The 22,251-nt window shown below is 29.3% G+C and overlaps 1 protein-coding gene across 1 annotated transcript in view; it reads left to right on the top strand.

Annotated features, from left to right (window-relative positions):
• The first annotated feature begins 6,522 nt into the window (after nt 1–6,522).
• The window catches only part of LOC100199701 (protein farnesyltransferase subunit beta), a 48,660-nt gene continuing 32,931 nt past the window's right edge, over nt 6,523–22,251 (top strand). Inside the window, exon 1 of the mRNA XM_065799323.1 lies at nt 6,523–6,701. Coding sequence (XP_065655395.1) covers nt 6,633–6,701 — 69 coding nt within the window. The 5' untranslated portion in view covers nt 6,523–6,632. The remainder of the gene's footprint in view (nt 6,702–22,251) is intronic.

The following is a 22,251-nucleotide window of genomic DNA, read 5'->3' on the forward strand; positions in this document are numbered from 1 at the left end:
TATATGTTTTTATTTCTTGATTCCTTAAATATTTATTAATCGGTTTAATTTTAAGATTTTTTTCTTATGTAAATATTTCTTTCCAGAAAGTCAAGTCGAAAAAAAAGTTATAAGGCGATTAAAAAAAAAAAATTTTATTCTTCTGTTTCCACCTTAAATTACTTTATTTTATTTCGTTTTTATCTACTTGCTTTCGAACAGCAACAACGAATTAAAATATATAACAGACTATTGAACAATTATTTACTAAAGGCAGATTTTGACGGAACGAAACGGAAATGAAAATCTTAAAACAAAAAAATTTAAGGTTTCAATTTTTGCTACATGTTTGGATAGTTTTTTTTCGTCCCATTAAGCGGAAAATTTACTGCAACCTCGGTGTAGTTGAGGCAGTTTTAAAATAATATAGCGTCTTTATGATATTTTGTTGACTACGACATTTCCGTTAAACAATCAGGTCTGTGAATTATGAAAAGATGAAGAAAATTAAAATCATAAATTTTGCGGTATCATAAAATATAAATGTTTATAGCGCAAAAACCCAACCGAAGGTTCTTTTTTTTTAGGTAAAATGAACATAGTTTAATAATATGAATTGTTCTGATCGTTTAATGGCAATTTTTCTAAATTATAAGCTCTTTCTTGGTCGGAATTCTTGATTTCTTTGTAAAAATTGATAAAAATTTGAGTTTTGACAACTATATATAGTTAGTATCGGTCAGAACCGTTTAGAACTAGGATCTATGGTAAATTAACGCACTTTTTCAAAAGATTTTAACTAAATTCATGTTAGCGCCAATGAGTGAAAGTGATCTAAAGACTCCAAAATAGTGTTCTTTAGATTCTCTATTAGGAGTAGTAAAAAAGGTTTTGAAAATTACATATAAAAAAGAAAAGTTTTTTCAATTATTTAAAAAACCTGAAGCAAAAAAAATTATAACATTTAAAGCTTTTGTTTGGACATAATACAAAATACTTACAAAATCATACTAATTTCAAATAATAGAATTCGAATAATTTGTAAATCGCCTTAACTACACCGAGAGTAGAAATCCGCCTAAACAAAGAAACTTTAATTCTGAAATAACACTTTTTACTTGAAAACATTACTTTTATAGATTTCCATTTACTAGTAGGCTTTGAGTGTAAATGTTATACAAATAAGGTTAGAGAATAGCATTCTGCGTTAGATAGAATGGAAATGATTTGCTATCTGTAAAAGAAACAGAAGCACTGCTCTCCTAGTATAATGAAGATATGATATCATCAATACAAAGATAATTTTTTATCATTGTACAGTCAATTAAACAGAATGTCCCAGTTGCAGCTGTCAAACGCTTTATTAGCATCTAGGGAACAGAGATAGACAGGTGAGTTGTTGTTGTAGTATTTGATTGTTTCACTTATAACAAATTCACCGAATTGAAGAAGATGAGCTTCTTTTATTTCTGGACAGATTAGTAGGATAAGAGATTCTATTAGTTTCGAAAAGCATGGAATGATGCTAATCCCGCGGTAATTATTTGGATTACTTAAGGATTTTTTATACGATTTGACGAGTGCTTAAATAAGTGACGTAGAAATCGATTTTGGGATCTGTCCGTGATTAATAGAAATTTTAAAGAAATTTCTGAGCCATATTGTTAGTGCTTCACAGCTCGCATTCTTTAAATATTCAGCTGAGATCCCAAAGGCGTCCTTGGATTTGTTTAATTTTAGATGAGAAACAACTGTTTTTATTATATTTTCATCTGATATTATTATCTCGTAGAATTTTGCACAACAACAATAACAACAATAAGCTATTTATTTTCCGTAAACCATTTTACAATAGTTTTGATAATAATAATAACAATTATAATAGTAACAATTATAATAGTAATAATAATATATTATAATAATATAAAATAAAAAAAAATTAATACAAATTATAGTAATAGTAATAATAAAAAACAAGGGAGAGTTTTAAAATTTTTAGAAGTATACTTTACTTTAGTGTTTAAGCGATTTTCAAAACTGTTGGCAAATTCCTTCGTGGTTGAGTCTTTTTAACTTTTCGATTTTTATGTATTCATTGAACAGGTTTTTTTTAGCATTTTTGATAGCTTTGCAAGAATATTTTTACTACGGTTTAATTCGGATGTCTATCAAGATTTTGAATGCAAAGACAGTTTTTTCTTGGATTTTCTTTGAAATATTATTATAAAGACAGTTTTTCTTGGATGACTAAGTGATTCAGATACAGATTTTGCAATAATATTTTGATAAGTCATGGCCTACTTTAAGTATACTTTAAGTAGACCATAGATAAGTTCTTCATCATAATTGTCATTCGTAAAATTGGGACATTTAAAATTATTATTCAAGCGATCATTATATAATTGTAAAAAATTAAGATTGTTCCAGGCTGGTTTGGAAAGCGGTACTTGTCTGCTATTTCATGAATGTTTTCGTAAAGAGATTGTCCAATAATTCCAGTTTCAATCAATACTGGTAAACGATCACTCATATTTTGAGATAAAAAAGGAATTATGAAACTATTGGAATACAGAAGAGACGTATACCCTGAGAAAGTTATGTGATCTAAGTAAGATACGTTTGGTAATCTAATATGTTCATATGTTATCTTTTTTTTTTTCTCTCTAATTTTTTTTATTTTAAGTGCCTCAAGAACTCCTTACGGACTTATTACAGAGCACCGCGGAAGAGCATTTGAAAGGACGTTCACGCCTCTTCCTTACCATTGTAAAACTTGCCCAGAGGTGGCGTTGAATCATGGATCTCTAACTTTTGAGGCAAGCGCGCTAATCACTGCGCTACGGCTGCTCGATTAGCAGCCGTAGCGCGATTAGCGTAGCTCGATTAGCAGCCGATTAACTCGATTTTAGATCCAAACCCTTTTGTTACGTCCATTAGTTTAAGTTCATTCGACAAAGTTTTGGAGCTTGGTGATAAGACTTTTGGGGCTCATTGATAAGACTAAATTTGTCTTCTTCAAGCCCCGGTCATGTAATTATTTTTTTATAAGTTACAACTGTAAATTTTTTTTTATTGGAAAAAGTGTAAATAAATAAAAACTAAAACTAAAAAGTCGCCAAGTACAATAACTAAAGCAATACCATCGTAGTTATTAATAACTCCTGAAACTATATCCAACTGACTCTTGTATTACTCAAGCGATGTTTGATTATTGCGCAACAATGAGAGATAAATGCCGATAATGATAATGTTAATCTAATTTTTTTAAATTTATCGCGAAGATGTTACATCTTCATAAAGAATAGGAATAGACTTAGGAACAGTCACAATAAAAGATAAGATTTTGGGGCAAAAAGTATAAATAAATATTTTCATGGCAGGGGCAAAAAGAACACAATAGTAGTCTTATCACTAAGCCCCGTAGTTTACATCCTAATTTTACATTACAAATAGTTATTTTATAAGATATACTTTTTTTTAATACTGTTAAAAATTAATTAATATATATTAAATAAACAAAACCCAAAAAACAAAAACGAATTAAACTTTTTAATAAAAGACAATAAAAACTTTAAGATGTACAAAGAAAAATTAAATATAAGAACTGATTTAAAATAAAAAGTTATAAAAAGAATTATTTGTTAAGTAATTAATCAATAACTTTTAATAGCATTAAGAGTTATTTTTTACACTGATTAAGTTAATAATAACAAGAACAGAAAAAAAATTAAACAAGGCGGCTTAATTTGGGTCCTCTATTTACAATGGAAAATTTGGTGGCCGTATAATAGATTTTGGGTTGAATGTAGTTCTGATTTGAAAACCTAGTTAGAGTGATTTATTTTGTTAAAAAGGACATTAGATATTATAGGTGTCATTTTTTATCAATTTTGTACATAAAAGCGAGTATCTGATTAATGTTTAGTTGATGAACATTTAGTATACTTAGTTTGCTAAATAAACCTTTTGAGGGCGTTAAACTATTTACGTTTGAAATAATTTGTATTGCATATTTTTGTCAACTGAGAAGTTTTTTTTATCTTGGTTTTGTTGGTACCGTTCCAAGCAATCTTCCTATAATTAAGGTAGCAGTAAATATAAGAAAAATTTTATAAACAGTTTTGGTTTAAATACTTTTTAGCTTTATGCAATAAGTCAATGTTTTTTAATATTTTGTTTTCTATTATATTTATGAGTCTATAAAAAGAATGTATTTGGTATTCAATGATAGTTTATTTGACTTGAACCATTCTGTTAAATATGTAAGTTTGTTTTTGAATGTTTCAAATAAGAGATCGAAGTTGCTATAAGAGTAAAAGAAGTTAGTGTCATCGGCGAATAAAATTGAAGTTAAAATATTAAAAAACTTATGTAAGTCGTTTATATAAACCAGAAAGAGGAGTATTGATCCTTGGTGTACACCGCATGTGTGTGTCATATATTTTGATTTTCCTTTGTCATACGATATATATTGTTTTCTATTTGTTAAGTAACTTTTAAAGAAAGCAATGTTTGAGTTTTTTATTCCATAATGTTTTAGCTAGAAGAATTCTATGATCAACTGTGTTAAAAGCTTTGCTAAGATCTATGAAAACTCCTACTGTATATATTTTCATCAAATGTTTTAAGTATGTCATGATCGAGGTGAATAACGGCATGGTCAGCGGAATGTCTTGACTTAAATCCGAATTGTTTGTTGTAAAGAAAATTATTTCTATATAGAAAGGAATAAAGTCTATTGTACATAACTCTTTCTAGTATTTTTGAGTAACAAGGAAGAATTGTAATTGGTCTATAGTTAACAACGTTTGAAACATTGCCAGATTTAAAAATTGGTGCAGCTTTTGCAACTTTAAGTTTTTTCAGGTTGACATGACAACAACTGTTACTTTCAACTTTGCTTTAAAACATTTGCATCTATTTTTCTGATATTTGTTGGATCCTGAACAGTTGCATTTAGTAAAACCTTGTTCTTTACACATCAATTGAAGTTTGAAAACGCTTCTCAGACTAATTTCTTCATTTTGATTGTCTTCTTTCAATAAAAGGTTTTGACTACATAAGTTAAATTGATTTCTGGAATATTTTCCATATGAGACACCTTCTTTTACTGCTATACGGTAAAAATCATTTTCATTGCGGTCAAATATTGTGTGGCCGTGGCGCAGTGGTTAGAGCGCTTGCTTTAGAAGTAGGAGATCCAGGTTCGAAACGAACTCTGGACATATATTGCACGTCACGGTACGGATGGAGGCGTGAACTACCTAGTTAAACGCACTTCCGCGGTGCTCCGTTACAAGACTGTTAAGTCTTCATGGGGCACCTAAATAACAAAATAAAATAAAAAATTAAATAAAAAATAAAAATAAAAATGTATAATTCTAAATAAGTTTCTAGGATCTAGGAGGATCTCCACCGCCATGGTCTCCTATAGGTATAGGGTCATGTCTTCTCCAACCGTGACTTTAAGAGAACTTTTACCTATAAAACTTCAGAACTCCAAAACCGTAACAGATTTAAATTTAGGGTTTTTAGATTAATAATTTATACTCAATTATTAACTAATTTATATTTCTCAAATTTGAGTAAAATTAGTTTTCTAATGTTATTTTTAATTTTTTGTAAGATCTAGTACGTTTCTTCACCTACCGTGATATGACACCACCTACCGTAATTGATTCTTCACTTACCATGAATGAAAAAATCGTATACTTTCATTTTTAATTTTATTTATTTACCTTTAGAAATGCATAAATTTAATATGATTACTAAATAAAAGAAACATTGGTTTTTAATTTTATAATATCTATTTACTAAAGATTTTCTCTGAATTAGAACCTTGTTTCTTCTTAAGTATCCTTTTGTTCATGCGTTTTTTTTGTTTTTTTTCGTCGTTTAATTCTTCGCTGTAATTTATAGCTGTGAGTGCTCTTGCAGTTGTTCGTCGGTAAGTCCTTAAAAAACTAGTCTTTCGCGAGATCAATAATATTGAAAACTGAGCCTAAAACCCAGTGTCGGGCGTAGGCTACGCATATTCCCAATTGACGGGGAGGGAGAGCGAGATCCAGCTTTTTTGGAAATTCAAGGAGCTTTTATTTTAGCACTGCTTAGCGGTAAAATTTGAAAGATTTTGAGACCCTAATGACAGGCTTACTTAGGGAAGGTGTGGGGGGGGGGGGTCCTTTCAATCTATTAGTCACAGCACTGCTAAAACCTGTTTTTTGTGGACTCAAAAAAGCTTGAAATTCAAGTCCACCTTACTCAGAGCCAGTATATAAGGAGTGGCATGTGTATGCATAGAGGGACACATTTTATTGATTAGCTGGTTAATTGTGATAAATTAGAACAAAAAATAAGTACTTTAAATTGAACTATTTCCCCCTCCCACCCATCCAGTTCTCCCTACCCCACCCCTCCTCACTCATACGCTTTTGTACGCTATTTGAAGATTCATCCCTTCCACCTATGAGCGTACGTGCTTTATGGACGACCTCCAAGTTTAGCGGCTGCAGAGAATTTTCTAGAATTTTTTTTAGAAAAATCAAATTTCTACCGATCCGAACGGAATGGAAGCATATATCTTAAAAGTATGTTCTAAAAAAGCGTGCGACTAATTGATAAACATAAAGAAACCTTTAAAAATATATACCAAAATGGTTCTAAAACGTGGAATTTTTCTTCTAAAAGATGACGGTTTCATAACACACACAACTGAGGAGCAGGTGTTTATTTTAGTTTTAAACTTTATTTGTGTCAATACAATCTGCTAAAAAAATAAAAAATTCTTTATGTTTGTTTCATTGTTTTGGGACCTGGAAATAATAGTGTATCCTAAAACTTGTAAATAACGGTGCAAGAGTAATGTCAAATGACCCTGAAATTTTTAAAAATGTCACGATGCGTCTCAGATTTTACTGATTTTTATACAGTTGAGAGTACTTAGTAAAATAAGAATTTCTTGAAAATTTTAGCTTCTGGTTCCAAGAAGATCCTGAAATATGGCCAGATTCAAGACTGAAATATGATCAGTTTTAAGTTATATAACTTTAAAAATGTTTGATCTTTTTACTTAAAAATATGTACCTGGCTATTTTCAGGGGTGGCAAATCCAAATAAATGATCAGAATTATAAAACATTATTTTTAAGTACCTGTATTTATCAATTTAAATAAATGAAAGTAATTTTTTAATATAAAAACCCATGTGGCCTTGATGATATCAAAAAATATATATTACATCATTCTATATTCATCGATCTTTCAAAAAATATAAAGATTTCAGTCTGCAAGTATATAGATTTCCATATATATGGATAACAGGGCATGGTCCTCACTTTTTTGTAGCAGAATCTTGTAATAGATTTTTCACTTCTTTCCAGACAAACTAGAGCTCTGAAAATTTCAGCATTTGTGTAGTTCTGATAAACGTGTGTTAAAATTGTTAAAAAAAATAATTTTTTTTGCATTTTTGATAAAGTAAAGATAACTTTGAAAACATGGTCTTCAAAAATGATGTTATTAGAGGCAATAATCAAGTTAACAGCTCATTCCTACATTGCAAAATGTTAAGCAAAATACATAAGGCAACAAATGGAAAAGTTTGGCAAAAGACTGCTGGATTGTCTTAGGTGATTTTTCAGAAAACTACACATTTGTGATTCAAGATAAAATCTAAAGTTACTATTGGTGCCAAAGTCAATGCATGTTACAACCTGTTGCCCATTATTTAATAAGCGAAAATGACCAGCTTAAAGAAAAATTGTTTCGCTTCATGTCAGAAGGTAACAAGCATGACAATGGTTTTGTGTATGAAGCTCAGACACAAGTAGTTAATTATTTAAAAGAAAATCATCCTAATATTTCAAACATTCTTTATTTTTCAGATGGTTGTGCTGCACAGTATAAAAACCACAAAAACCTTTACAATATCTGTCTCCATAAAGATGATTTTGACATTGGTGCAAAGTGGACACTTATGGGCCTCTGTAAACTTGTATTTGCAGTTAATCGTTTTACAGTGCCACCAATACCATCACATGGTGACTTACTATGACTTGTAACAAAAATTACTCGCTGTTCTTTTTTTTTCAAAAAAAAAGAATAGCGAGTTTTTTTACATGAAAATTGCAATAGTTCTTTGGTTTATTTCCTAAAATATATTTGAACATGTTAGCTCTATTTTCATGCTAAATTAATTCTGATTATGCAAATAAATTCATGGTTAAAATAACATTTTACAATGATACCTTTTTTATCACGTGACAACGAGAAAAGACTTAACTTTCGTAGGCATAAAAATGAGTTAAATTAATTAATTTTAGTATTAAAAGTATATTTTAAATAAACTTTTATGTGTCATTAATATTCATTAGTCATTCATCTATATTCATTAGCTAAAAGTTGACAAAAAAGAGAATAAAATTTGACTACTTTTTCATTTTCAGCTATGGAATTGCCCATATGACACCCCCCATGAAAGAGCTCTTCGGGACATTGACACATCTAAGCAAATCTTGACACATTTTTGTATTTTATTTTGTAAATAAAACAGAACAATTAGTAAACAAAAAAGTTTTTGAAGAAAGTATTTTCAAAGTTATCTTTACATTATTAAAAAAATGCAAAAAAAAATTTTTTTTTGAGAAAATAAGTAGGGCAGTGGCCCGAGCCATAAACTCTCTGGTTGCCTGCCCAAGAAACAATTTTAACATGCATTTATCAGGACTAAACAAATATTGAAAGTTTCAGAGCTCCAGTATGTCTAGAAGGTAGTGAAAGAAGGTAGTCTATTGCAAGATTCCACAACAAAAAAGTGGGGCATTTGCCCCAGTCCCCCTTAATGTCTGAGGGTTCTAATAACATGCGCATTCATTTGCACTACAGAAATGCCAATATTTTTAGAGGTCTGGAAGGCAGTGAAAAATCAATTGCAATATTCTGCTACAAAAAAGTGGGGATAATGCTCTGTTTTCCATATATGGAAATCCATATACTTGCAGATCAAAATCCATATATTTTTTGAAAGATCAATAAATATAAATGATGTATAATATATATATTTTTGATAACGTCAAGGAGTAATTCCATGTTAAATCACCAAAAAAAAAGCATAAAATATCACCCCATGTTTTGGATTTTGCTAATATTTTTTATATATTACAGGGTTTTTAAAAAAATCAAATATTTTTAAAATTATGTGACTTAAAACCTCTAAATAAACCTTGCAATTCTGAGGGGGCAAGATGTTGGCTCCTTTTGTCCCCTCAGAATTGCAAGGTTTAAATATAATGTTAAAAATATTTGATTTTTCTACTTAAAAATTTGTAACTGGCAATTTTGGGGGTTTCGAATCCAATGAAATGATCAGAAGTGTAAAGGATTATTATTAAGTACCTGTAATTATCAATTTAAATGAACTTAGGCAATTTTTTATATACCTGTTTTTAATGTTCAGGAAACCCATGTGGTCTTGGGGTAATTCCATGTCAAATCAGCAGGCTCATGTCACTGGATGTTTTGGATTTTGCTAGATTTTTTATGTTTTTGGGTTTATAAAAATTTAAAATTTAGAACCTCCAACTCTTTACGGCTCTTAATATACTCAGGATTCAATTTTCTTATTTATGCTGACTCAGCATTTTTTGCAAAATACGTTTTTGTTGTTAAATAGCAATATTTTATGAACCAAATGAGGTATCATCCTGAAAATTTGTACATCTTCAACATCGCGGATACCAATTTCAAATTAAAAATTTTTTAACCACCTTAATTACATGTAAATTAGATAATAAAGACATATTTTGGGGTATTTTGATGGTCAAATTGGTCAAATTTTTGAGACTATTATAACTTAAAATACAGGTATCAAACATCACTATTGATAAAAAATATATTATTGCATTTTCTGACTTTTCTAAAACAGTCTTTGTATTAGGCAAATCGTGCTAATTACACATACTTATATAAAGTTACATCTAAACTCTATTTGAAAAAATAACATTCAAATATAAAATAATAATGCATTAGAAATTTTTTCTGTGAATCTTTATTATTTTGTTCAATAAATTTTTCCAACTCAATTTCTGAAATTTTATATATGCGACCATTTGTTGTAAATGATGGATCAATGGTACATACAATATGATTTGATGGACCCAACAAATCATGTTTTATGTACCATTTCCCATGCGGGCCTTAAAAAACTTGGGCTGGAACCATGTGGATGCATAAATTGAATTTAAAATCTCCTTCTCTTTCATCTTTTTGGTTATAATTCTAATCCACCGAAAGTTGTCATACTTGCAAGCTACGTAATCTATATGATTATAAATAACCTGCTACACAACCAGCTCATTTGGTATCTGCACAAGGTAAAATGTAATTTCCAAAATTTTCTTTCAAATGCAACTTCAAAGAGTTTATTTATGATAATAGCAAGTTGTTGTAAACAATTTTCCACAATCAAATAAAACAGCTCTCTATAATAACTCATGTTTTTCATGACTTGAAAATGTTAATAGGTCTAAAAGACCTTGTCTTCCTGTTAAACCTTGCTTGCGGCAGTAAACATTACATTCTAATCATATAGAACACTTTTCCAAAATTATCCAACTTTTAAATTTATTCAAAAAATTTAATTTTGAAATATTCTGCAAAATAATTTTTTTTTAGAAATATCATTAACATTAGTTAGTTTATGGTAAATTATTTATACATTTAATTTAATTGGATGTGTCATTATATGACTTCCTCTTATATTAAAAAAAATTAAATTTTTATCTTAGCTTTAAAGGTAACTAAATGTTATTTTACTTACCGATCATATAGTAATCATTTAACACTTATTAATTAGTTATATAAAATATAAATAAATATAAAAGTCCTGCAAAGTAACAGGAAACTAATATTTACAACATGAAATCAGAAGCAATAATATAATAATGAAGAAATAAAAAGCTTTATTTATAAATGACAAAAAAAAATTCTTTTATAAATATAACCTTTTACAAAAAATGTCTTTTATAAATGAATTTGGATTACAGCTAGGGTTTATCAAACGGGATCCCGTTTTCCGGGATCCTGGAGATAAAAGTGGCAGCAGGATTTCCCAGGATATCACTGTTATGTCCCGTAACATAATTTTTTTTTAATTTTACATATGATAACTATTTGAACTAATTCAATCAAAAATAAGAAAAATATTATTGCATTTAGTTGCAATTTTTATGTGTTTAAATCTTATATTAAAACCTAGCACAACAAGAAATGTTATTGAAACTATCTTAAACTATCTAATTCAAGGAATGTTTTTTTTTCCTCGTTATTATAAAATATGAGTAAAATATAAAAAAGATTTCTAGCGACGAAAACAGTAAGTTTGATTTTACTTCTAAACTATTGAGAAGTTAAACTTTTTCTGTATTAAAATATTTAATAATTTTTGTATTTAAAAAACGGCAAACAAAGACATATAAAGTCATATGTAAGATAACACACATATGTAAGAAATATTTATAACTTTACCTTTAGTTGTTTTACGATTCAATTTAGTTATACCATGTCAATAGTAAATGGATCGAAAGCATGGCAGTATTTTTGTAAAGATAAATCTGGTGAATCTGCAATTTGCAAAAAGTGCAATGTAAAGATAATATGCAAAGGATTTTTGACAAGTGGGTTCCCTCGTCATTTAAAAAACGCACATAAAGATTTGGATTAAAATATGAAGCATCAACATGAAGATACTGGTTCGGAAATTAAAATTGTGCAAAACAAAATCGAATTGTTTGTTAAACAGCAGGCTATCGAGCAAATTGTGTCAAAGCTAGCAATGGTAGATGGCTTCTCAATAAATGCCATAACATAAAGTGAATTTATTAGAAAATCATTGTCTGAAAAAGTTATTACAAAAAAATCCATCTTATGTTATGAGTATAATAAATATGATAAACAAACTGTGGTTTTAGAGATTAAAAAAAAATATCTAGCGGGTCGCGATTCTCTTTATCCTTAGACAAATATACGTCTTTAAAAAATCGACGTTATTTAAATGTAAATTTACACTTATTAACAAAGTTTTGAAACCTGGGATTGACTCCGATAGCCGGATCACTTCCTGCAGAAAAAATTGTTGATCTGGTTGAAAATAAACTGTCACTGTTCAATTTATCAATTAAAAAGCACATCATAGCTAGTGTCACTGATGGAGCATCCGTAATGAAAAAATTTGGACAGCTAAGTTGTATTGAACATCAGCTGTGTTATGCCCACGGACTTCATTTGGCATTTATGTGATGTTCTTTACAAAAAGTCAGACTCTTCAGCAAAATATATTAAATCCCAGTTGCAAGATTCCGATGAAAGTTTAAGTGATTATGATGAGTTTGATGATGTATTTGACTGTATCGATGAGTCATACAGCTCAACAGGCCTTACGTTTATTGATGATTTACAAAATAGCATAAATATAGCCTTAACAATTCAGAAGGTTTAAAAAGTGGTTCGAATGTTCTGCAAATCATTTTTTAGAAATGATGTTTTACAAATCTACATAAAATCTATGTTTCATAAAGAACTGAAGCTGATATTAGATGTCAAAACAAGGTGGAATAGTCATGTTGTAATGCTAGAAAGATTCCTTAAAGTAAAAACATGTATACAAAAAGCAATGATTGGTTTAAAAGAAGTTCTGAATATCTCTGAAGATGAATATTCAATTATAAACGCCATAACAATTTCTCTGCAACCGATAAAAGTTGGAATAGAAAGACTTGATAGAAATAATGCTACTCTACTTGACGCAGAAGGTGTAATGATATTCATCTTGGATGATTTGGCGGAGAAAAAAAATGTAATTGCTAATATACTGCTTCAATCTGTGCAGCAGAGAATTGAAGAACGCAGAAATGCCAATTTAATTAGACTACTAAAATTTTTAAACAACCCAATTAGTTATAATCAGTAATCAAATATCAACTCCAAACTACTCTTACCGTCTAAACATGCATTAAAAGCAACAGCAAAAAAAGTTTATACCAGGTTGTACATAGAGGATGTTAGCACTAGTTCATCAAATAATGAAATAGTTGAAGTGAGTTGTGATAATGAAAGCATGGTTTCTGACCCATCAATACCTCAACCTGTTGCTCCAAGTTTGTTAGGCAAAAGTATTTTGAAACTTAAGCAAAAATTGGATGCGACCATTTGTAATGTCAAGCAAGTAGAAAAAGCAGCTCTAGAAGACATTAGCAATTTAAAAAACCTCACAAAAGAAATCAAACTTTTGAGGCAACTGGAAAATGTAGCGAAAGTTTAGAAAGAATATATTCTACATTAATGACCATCAAGCCAACATCAATTGAATCAGAACGAGCTTTTTCTGCCGCGGTTCTATTTATGGGAAAAATTTGTTCACGATTAAGTGACAAATCAATTGATTGCTTATGCTTTTTAAAACAATATTTTATTTTAAATAATAATATAGATTAGCATGCTAAGATAAGTTAGTCAAAAACCACTTGTTTTTTTATTTAAAATAATGCCAGGAAATCACAGGATAAATAAATTACACACTGGGAATCCCGGGATGCTAAATTTATGGAAATGAAAAACCCTAATTACAGCCTAGTAAGGTTTTTTTATACTTAAAAAAATGTTGGTTCTTTAAAAAAGAATTAGCTTTAATAAATAAATTTATTATTTCTAATTATTGCTCCATAAAACCTCCAAAAACTTTGAAAGAAAATTTTTTAACAAAATAAAATTTTCAATTTTGGAAAAAAATTAAATTTGGAAAATATTAATAACTTTATTACTTTTTTGTGCCTACCCAGGCACAAAAAAATATAAATAAAGTATAAATTTATTATTGCCCTCAAAAAGTTTTTAACAATAACTTAGATATAGCTAATAAACAATAGTCATATTAGCAATAAATTTTATGCTGACTAAGCATTTATTTTACTTAATAGGCTGTATTTAAAAAAGTCGAAAAATGAAATAATATATTTTTTATCAATAGTGATGTTTGATACCTGTATTTTAAGTTATAATAGTCTCAAAAAAAATTTATTAAGGTGACATTACCAATTTGACCATCAAAATACCCCAAAATATGTCTTTATTATCTAATTTACATGTAATTAAGGTTGTTAAAAAATTTTTAATTTGAAATTGGTATCCGCGATGTTGAAGATGTACAAATTTTCAGGATGATACCTCATTTGGTTCATAAAATATTGCTATTTAACAACAAAAACGTATTTTGCAAAAAATGCTGAGTCAGCATAAATAAGAAAATTGAATCCTGAGTATATTAAGAGCCGTAAAGAGTTGGAGGTTCTAAATTTTAAATTTTTATAAACCCAAAAACATAAAAAATCTAGCAAAATCCAAAACATCCAGTGACATGAGCCTGCTGATTTGACATGGAATTACCCCAAGACCACATGGATTTCCTGAACATTAAAAACAGGTTATATACCTGTTTTTAATGTTATAAAATTGCCTAAGTTCATTTAAATTGATAATTACAGGTACTTAATAATAATCCTTTACACTTCTGATCATTTCATTGGATTCGAAACCCCCAAAATTGCCAGTTACAAATTTTTAAGTAGAAAAATCAAATATTTTTAACATTATATTTAAACCTTGCAATTCTGAGGGGACAAAAGGAGCCAACATCTTGCCCCCTCAGAATTGCAAGGTTTATTTAGAGGTTTTAAGTCACATAATTTTTAAAATATTTGATTTTTTTACTTAAAAATTTGTAACTGGCTATTTTTAGGGGTGAGAAATCCAAATGAAAAGGCCAGCATCTGTTAAAAGTAAAATGGTCATATTTCAGGATTTTTTTAGAGCCAGAGGCCTAAATTTTGAGGGAGTTTTTATTTTACTAAATACTCTCAACTGTATCACTATTACACTTTTAGAGGTTAAATAATTGATAATACTTCTCAGCATTTGTTAACTTTTTAAACAGAGTTACAAGCATCTTGACCATTAAATAAAATGTTAATCAGTTTTCTAATAGAAAATAAACAAAATATAGTCAACACTCGCTATCTCGAATACTTGAATCTCAAACTTTTGAGTATCTTGAATTTTTTTTGCTGTTTTATGGACATAACATACTCATTTAGGCTAAAATCCTCTTGATATCTCGAACCTTAATATCTCAAACATTTTGGTATCTCGAATAATATTTTTGGTCTACAGGGCAATTTTTGCTTGTTATCTCGAACTTTCAAACAATTTTTTTCAAGAATATTTATCTTTTAAAAATTCCAATTTTCAAAGAGTACTTAAAATTTTTAAAAGTTTGATTTCTGAAAAGTAATTTTCTTCAATAGATTAGTTTATTGCTTTTGTCAAATGCAATAAAATGCTGCTCGTTAAACAAAAACTCACTAACAAATCTATAATAGAAAAGTCCAAGGTATTAAAAGACCTGGAGAAAGGGCTTTTAATACCTTGCATTCCTACTAAGAGGTTGTCCAAAAGTATAGTGTCCCAAAGAACACAATATCTGGGTTAAAAGTATAGCAAATTATTATTCTAACTGGAAAAAATGGCACAAAATCTAATTAGAAGAAACTTCGTAGAGGTAATTTCGCAAAATGTAGACAAGGCTATATTCACGTTGTTTGTTGCAAAAAGAAGTCAACAAGTACTAATTGATGGTACCATACTGAAAGAAAAGGAACTAAAATTGGCAGAAGTATTAGGAGAGTTGGATTTTAAAACATCTGATTGTTGGTTTCATAATTTGAAAGAAAGGTCAGTTAAACTTTGTCAAATCTTGTTCAATTTAAATATAAATAGATGAACAGTATTTCTTAATATTTTATTTATTTAACGTATCAAACATGTAGTTAAAATTCAATTATTCTGTTCCTGTTTTTAGGAATCGCATCAGCTTTAAAATTATCTCAGGCAAAAGTGCCACCTTGATGAATGATATGGCTTTATGGAATAAAACTACACTTCCAACATTGCTTTTGAATTAAATTAATCCAAACTCATTGGCATTTTTCAATGCCAATGAGTTTGGACTATTTTACCAGTGCCTACCAAACAAAATGTACCATTTATCATGAGTAAAATGTTTTGGGGAAACAATTTTTAAGTTAGACTAACAGCCATGGCTCGCATAAAAATTGGCTAAAAAGTTGGATGACCGGAGACCTTTTTACAGAATGTGTAAAGAAGCTTGACTCATCTTTTCATACTTTAGAAAGGAAAGTAGCACTCCTGGAGGATAACTGTTCTGCCCATCCACACATTGAAGGGCTAAATAACATCAACCAGATATTTCTTCCCCTTATCACCACATCTGTCTTTCAGCCCATGGATCAAGGCGTAATACAAAGTCCACTGGACCTTTTTGACTCATTTTCATAGGTTTTTGCTTGTTCCTTTTTAGTGACTAAGCAACCTTTTCTGCTATTTTCTAATGAGGATGCAGCTTTAAAAGTCAGTTTAGTGGTTCTGAGGAAAATTGTACTAGGTTTTTGAACTCTGTAGTAGTTCTTAGATCCAACTGCATCTAAGAACTATCTACCATGTAATTTCTATCTACCATGTCTAAGATTCTAATCTAAGATTGAGTAATTTCTATCTACCATGTCTAAGATTCATAATCTAAGATTGAGTCAAGTTCTCTAATAATTCAAAACAACTACAGTACTTAAAAATGTTCAACATAAAAAACTATCATTATTTCCAAACTGTTTCAGTCTATCTTTTAAAAATATTTGTGTTTTTGCGAAGTAACTTTTGTTGAATCTTCATCTAATAATTTTTCTAATGTTAAAACTTCTTTCAAAATTTACTAGATCTGCTTTCTCTTTGTTAGTTAATTTAAATTCAGCTGTTTCATCTTTAGATATTGATGTTGATTGCTATTATCCTTTGATTAGCAAAGACTCCAATAATCACATACTTGACTAGGACATAAACTTATTAATTCATCTACTTGTTGTGAAATCACAACAAATAGGTGAATTTTCTTTATTATTCTTCTTCTAACTATGACTGCACTTTTTTGATGTTATTTCTGATTAAATAAACTTTTTCGCTAATTTATCTCATGAATCTAGTAGTTGTATAGTAGAGAAACAGGTTAATTGATTATTAAACATCCAAATCAGCTTGTCTTCTCTTGCTGAAATTATTGCTTATTTAAACTGTTCTACTGCTTGTGGTCTGGACTACATTCTTGTCACAGCGTAAGTGTTCTCTAAAACTCTTAGATAGTCATATCTAAGTGTTCTCTAAAACTCTTTTTAATAATTTCTACTATATGTAACAAGTGCTCAACTGAATCTACTAGAATTTATATAGTCTACTAGAATTAGCATCTGTGGTTCCGATTTTAAAAATAAATAATTATTTTTTAATTTTCAATCATCTTAATCATGCTGACTTTATAATCATTACAACAAAAAGCATCATCATGATGCTTTAGACAAAAGTGGTGAGGCAAGGGGTATTGCACTTGACATATCAAATGTCTTCGATAAAGTGGCGCTGCTCTTCTTCATAGGCTCTCTTTTTATGGTATATCTAGGAAAGTTTTTAAGTTATTGAATCTTAATAACTCAGTATTAAAATTGTCCATGATGAACTAACTCTTCTTTATTTTCAATGACTGCTGATAATTATCACAATGTTGTTGATTCCTTTGTTGATAAATGATAACACTCTTGCTTGTTCTTCTAATTTTATGTCTACTTTGATTGTCTTTACTGCTGACCTTACATGAAAACTATTTATACAATCTATTACAAAGTTAACACAGGTCGCCTTTCTCTATTGTGCTCAACATTTTCTTATTTCTGATTCCATTTTCTACCTCTAAATTTCTTATTCGTCCTTGTATGGAATACAAGGAATATTCTAATTATGCCCTTTCTCTTTTGGACAAGGTCCAAAAATATATATTCAGAACTACCAAAATTATAATTATTTTTATGATATAGGATTAAAAATCTTAAAAAAGCATTAAGCTAATAAATTTCCATTTAAATTGAAAATAGCCAGTTTCGATTATGCAAAAAGTAACTGATTAAGCCAATCCCAATTTGTCTGTACATTATTAGTTGTCAGTATCTCTGTGTTGGGTACCAATCTTGTGGTAGAAATCCTTGAAAGGTATTACAAGGAGAGTGTTATATATAAAAAATTATATAAATAAGCTGTTAGAAAAGAACAATTCAGTATTTTTAAAAACTTTCCCAGATACCTTATATAAAAGGGCTAAGATAAGACCAGCATGCCAGACATTATCTATAGTCTTTAATGTGTCAAAATTAATAACGTTATTTTGAAAACTGATATTCCCATTTTTACATTGTTAGAAGTCACCATAGAAAGAAGCTCATACAAAGCATATTACTTTTAAGATTGTAACAGTTATGTTGATTATAATTATATTTTAAATCTGGAAATTGTTACAGCTTTTATTTTGTGTTTTAAATTTTTGTATACTTAATAACAAGGGTTTACACAAGTTGTCAATATTCTCTTGAAATCTTATAAAAGTTATATGTATATATATGTGTGTGTGTGTGTAAAAAGGATCAAGCTACATTTTTGCTTTTTTGGGGTTTTTGCCCCTGTTATATTCGGCTGCAGTTTAACTATATAATAATTGACTATATAACTAGAAAATCGATCAAATTACACAGATATTTAGCTTTCTAGTTTATCTGCCCACTGGAAGAACGATCACATTGCTTGCTGTAAAACATGTGACAATGCTAAACCAATCAGAATTGAGAAAATTATAAACAAACCTGTTGAAATGGCAGATGTATTTGATTTTCCACAAGTGGTGGACAAGCCGAAAAAAAGAAAATCATTGGGTTCTAAAAAAGATAAAGCAAAAAAAGCTCGATTTTCAAACCACACAATAGGCAATAACTACCACTGTACATTTTTGCAGTGCTTCAAAAAAACAAATTTAGAAGACAGAGCAGCTCTTATTAATCCATTCAATGCTTACCCTTCAAAAGACAAACAAGACTCATTCCTAACTTCTCTTATTGCGACAAAGAAAGTGTTGAAGAGAAGACCTATTTGTCCTGAAGGGGAAGCCCAGTTCCATGAATTTAGCTATTCTTATCATGTACGAGTCCTGCGTGGTGGAACCTATGTTCAAACAGAAGAGTTCAAACCATCAAAAAAGCTTTAACCTCAACCTTAAGTAGCAAAATATAATTATTACACAAAGTATGCCTATTTAAAAATGTATAATTGTGATAATTATTATAATAATTTATATTATCATAATTATAAATTATTGAAAAGGCATCTTTACATATAGCTATTTATGTATTGCAAAGTTAATCATAACTAGATATGGTACTGCTAGATTAAAATATTATTGAGCAATCACAATCAGTTCATGTTACTAGATGTAGTCACTTTTAATTTTGTAATACAGAAATATCATAAATTGTTATTACTTAGATTAGCTGTAGACTGTAGTAAAACTAGTTAACTGTATTTTTTTCGTACCATTGCTAAATATCCAGTAGAACCTCTTTTTCGAGTTGATGTTTGTGTATTCCACCCTTTTTTTACACTGTCTAGCAACCTATACTATACAGATAGTGCAATGCCAACTTATAGCAGTTAAATAATTAACTAATAACCATACTAATAACAATTCAATTTCAATAATAATTTTAATTTAGCATTACTAACTTAGACTAACTGTAGTCGTAACGGTTGACTGTTTATGGAAAGATATTCATCATTTATAGCTTATACTAGCACTACCACTAAGAGGATTAATAATGTTATTATTTTTTGAGTAAGAGTGGACTATTCTTAATTAAACGGGAAGGGCAGAGAAAGAGATTCTTTTGTTAACAAAAGAAAAAATTCAAATTTTGATTTGTGACAAAAAACTTGTATGCACGAGAAATTTGTTTATTTAGTAACAACAGGACAACAGTTAAACAAAAATGTGCAACACTTACCACCCACACCTCACACCCTCCCCCAATCAACTAATCCGCCTCTCTTATACTTACTAATGATTTTTTTTACAGTAGAGTGTCCTCCTAAAGATATCAGAGGGTGACATAAGAATAGGCCACACAGGCTTCCTGACCATGTGACAGCAGCAATCCGTGCACACATATCAAGCTTTCGTGGAAGACATTCTCACTATACGCTTGGCAAAATTAGAAAGCTGTATCTTTCAGCAGAGAAGAAAATTGACCAAACAACATGAAATTCACAAACACAAAGCTTATACATTTTACACAAGAAAGTCAGGGGCACACAGACATGCTCAAGCAACTGAAGCGATTGAGGCAATATCATTTGATTATCATAAAAATCTACCTATACCAAACAAGACATGTAATGGCCATACCATCGGCAACTTACTTTTGTATCTTTCAACATTCACGTGCTGTCCACAAATGATGTATACATATATACCTATGATGAAACCAAAGGAAAGAAGGGTGCAGATGACGTTGCGTCAATGTTGTGTCATTTTTTCTAAAATCTTCTTTCGAGTAATGTCACTAACCTGGAGGCTTTTTGTGATGGATGTGCTGGACAGAACAAAAATTTCACGATCAATTGTTTCTTCCACACAATGATTCACACCTACCAGTGCTTCAAGACTGTCAAGCTGACTTTCCCCATCAGAGGACACTCTTACATGGAGTGTGACAGAGACTTGGGCCTGGTAAATAAAAAGGCTGATTTGGAGTTGTCAGAAGACTGGTGTAGAGTCCTAGAAGAAGCTAGAGCTAAACCAACACCATACAATATTATTCGTGTTAAGTTTTCCTTAATTTATTTTTCTGAGCTTCACTGATCACATGAAACTAAACTTTAAAGCAACATGTCCCTTTCCCACCAGGCCAATGCAGGAAATCCAATTTGAGGCTCAGCATCCCAAATTGGTGTCATATAGAAAACCCCAGAAGAAGGGATCAATTCTTAGAAATTTTCCAATGTTGATGCAGTTCTACCCTACTGATCTGGCGATCAGCAAAGAAAAGTATAACGATCTCCAGGTTTTCAAGCGCTTTTGTTGACCTGAAAACCATGCATTCTTTGACAACCTTTCAACCTTAACTACAGACATCACTGACGGTTCTGAAAGAAGTAACTCGGACACTGATGATTAAAAATAATTACCTTTTATTTTTTAACTAATCCTGATCACCATTACTAAAATGCATCTTATTTCTAGTTAATAAAGTTTAAGTTTTCCTTAATTTATTGTATTGGTTATTCTTCTAGACAAAACAATACATACACTCTACACTGCACTAGTTAAAATTGTAATTTACTATTATACAAACATTTTTTGAGGAAAAAAAAGTATAAAATGGAAAAATGATCAAGCACCAAAAAGGTATGCCATTGGTAAAACAATAACAACAACATCATTGTTAAGTAATGTTGACAGTAAAACTTTTGTTTTTATTAAAGATCTTGCTTAAGTAAATAATAAAAAAAGAGAAAATTAATAAAGCTTAACAAATAAGTGAGTTATGGTGTTTTGAAGTTTAAAATCTAACTTACTAAAAACAATAAAAATGTAGCTTGATCGTTTTTCCAGTGTGGTCTTCATATGTATGTGTATATATGTATATGTATGTTTATATATGTGTGTGTAACTTAAATTGCTTGTTTAGATAAGCTAATTTCAGACTATTTCAATGTGACGTCACACTGAAATAGTCTGAAATAAACTAAAAAAAACACATAATGCTTGTTTAATAAATGCACACATTTTAAAGTTAAAAAAAGATTCTTAACAATTCTTTGCAGCTACATAACCAAAAGAAAAAATAATTAAATCATTTATTTAAAAAATAGATCTAATAATTTTTTTATTTAAAGACATAATAAAAAATATATATTTATATAAATATAAAAAAATATATATTATTCATTAATATTTTTATAAAAAATCATTAGCAGTAATTTGTTACTTAATTTAAATACGTTTCAATAATATAAAAACATAAGTAAAATTATTCAATTCAAATGGCTTTTAAAAAGGTTTGTCTTTTCAGCAAAAATTTATAAAATTATTTAAAAAAAGTAAAAACTAAAAAAAAATAAAAATTTTTTTTTTTATAGTTTTTACTTTTTTTATTTTACTCATTAAAATATCTTATATAATTAGATAATATAAATAAAAATTTATACAACTTTTAATCATACTTTGATTAAAATTGTTGACTACTTTACTTAAAAACGTTTTGTAAATATAAAAACTTTAGTA

This window comes from Hydra vulgaris, chromosome 06, assembly GCF_038396675.1.
Source record: "Hydra vulgaris chromosome 06, alternate assembly HydraT2T_AEP".
Lineage (NCBI taxonomy): Eukaryota > Metazoa > Cnidaria > Hydrozoa > Anthoathecata > Hydridae > Hydra > Hydra vulgaris.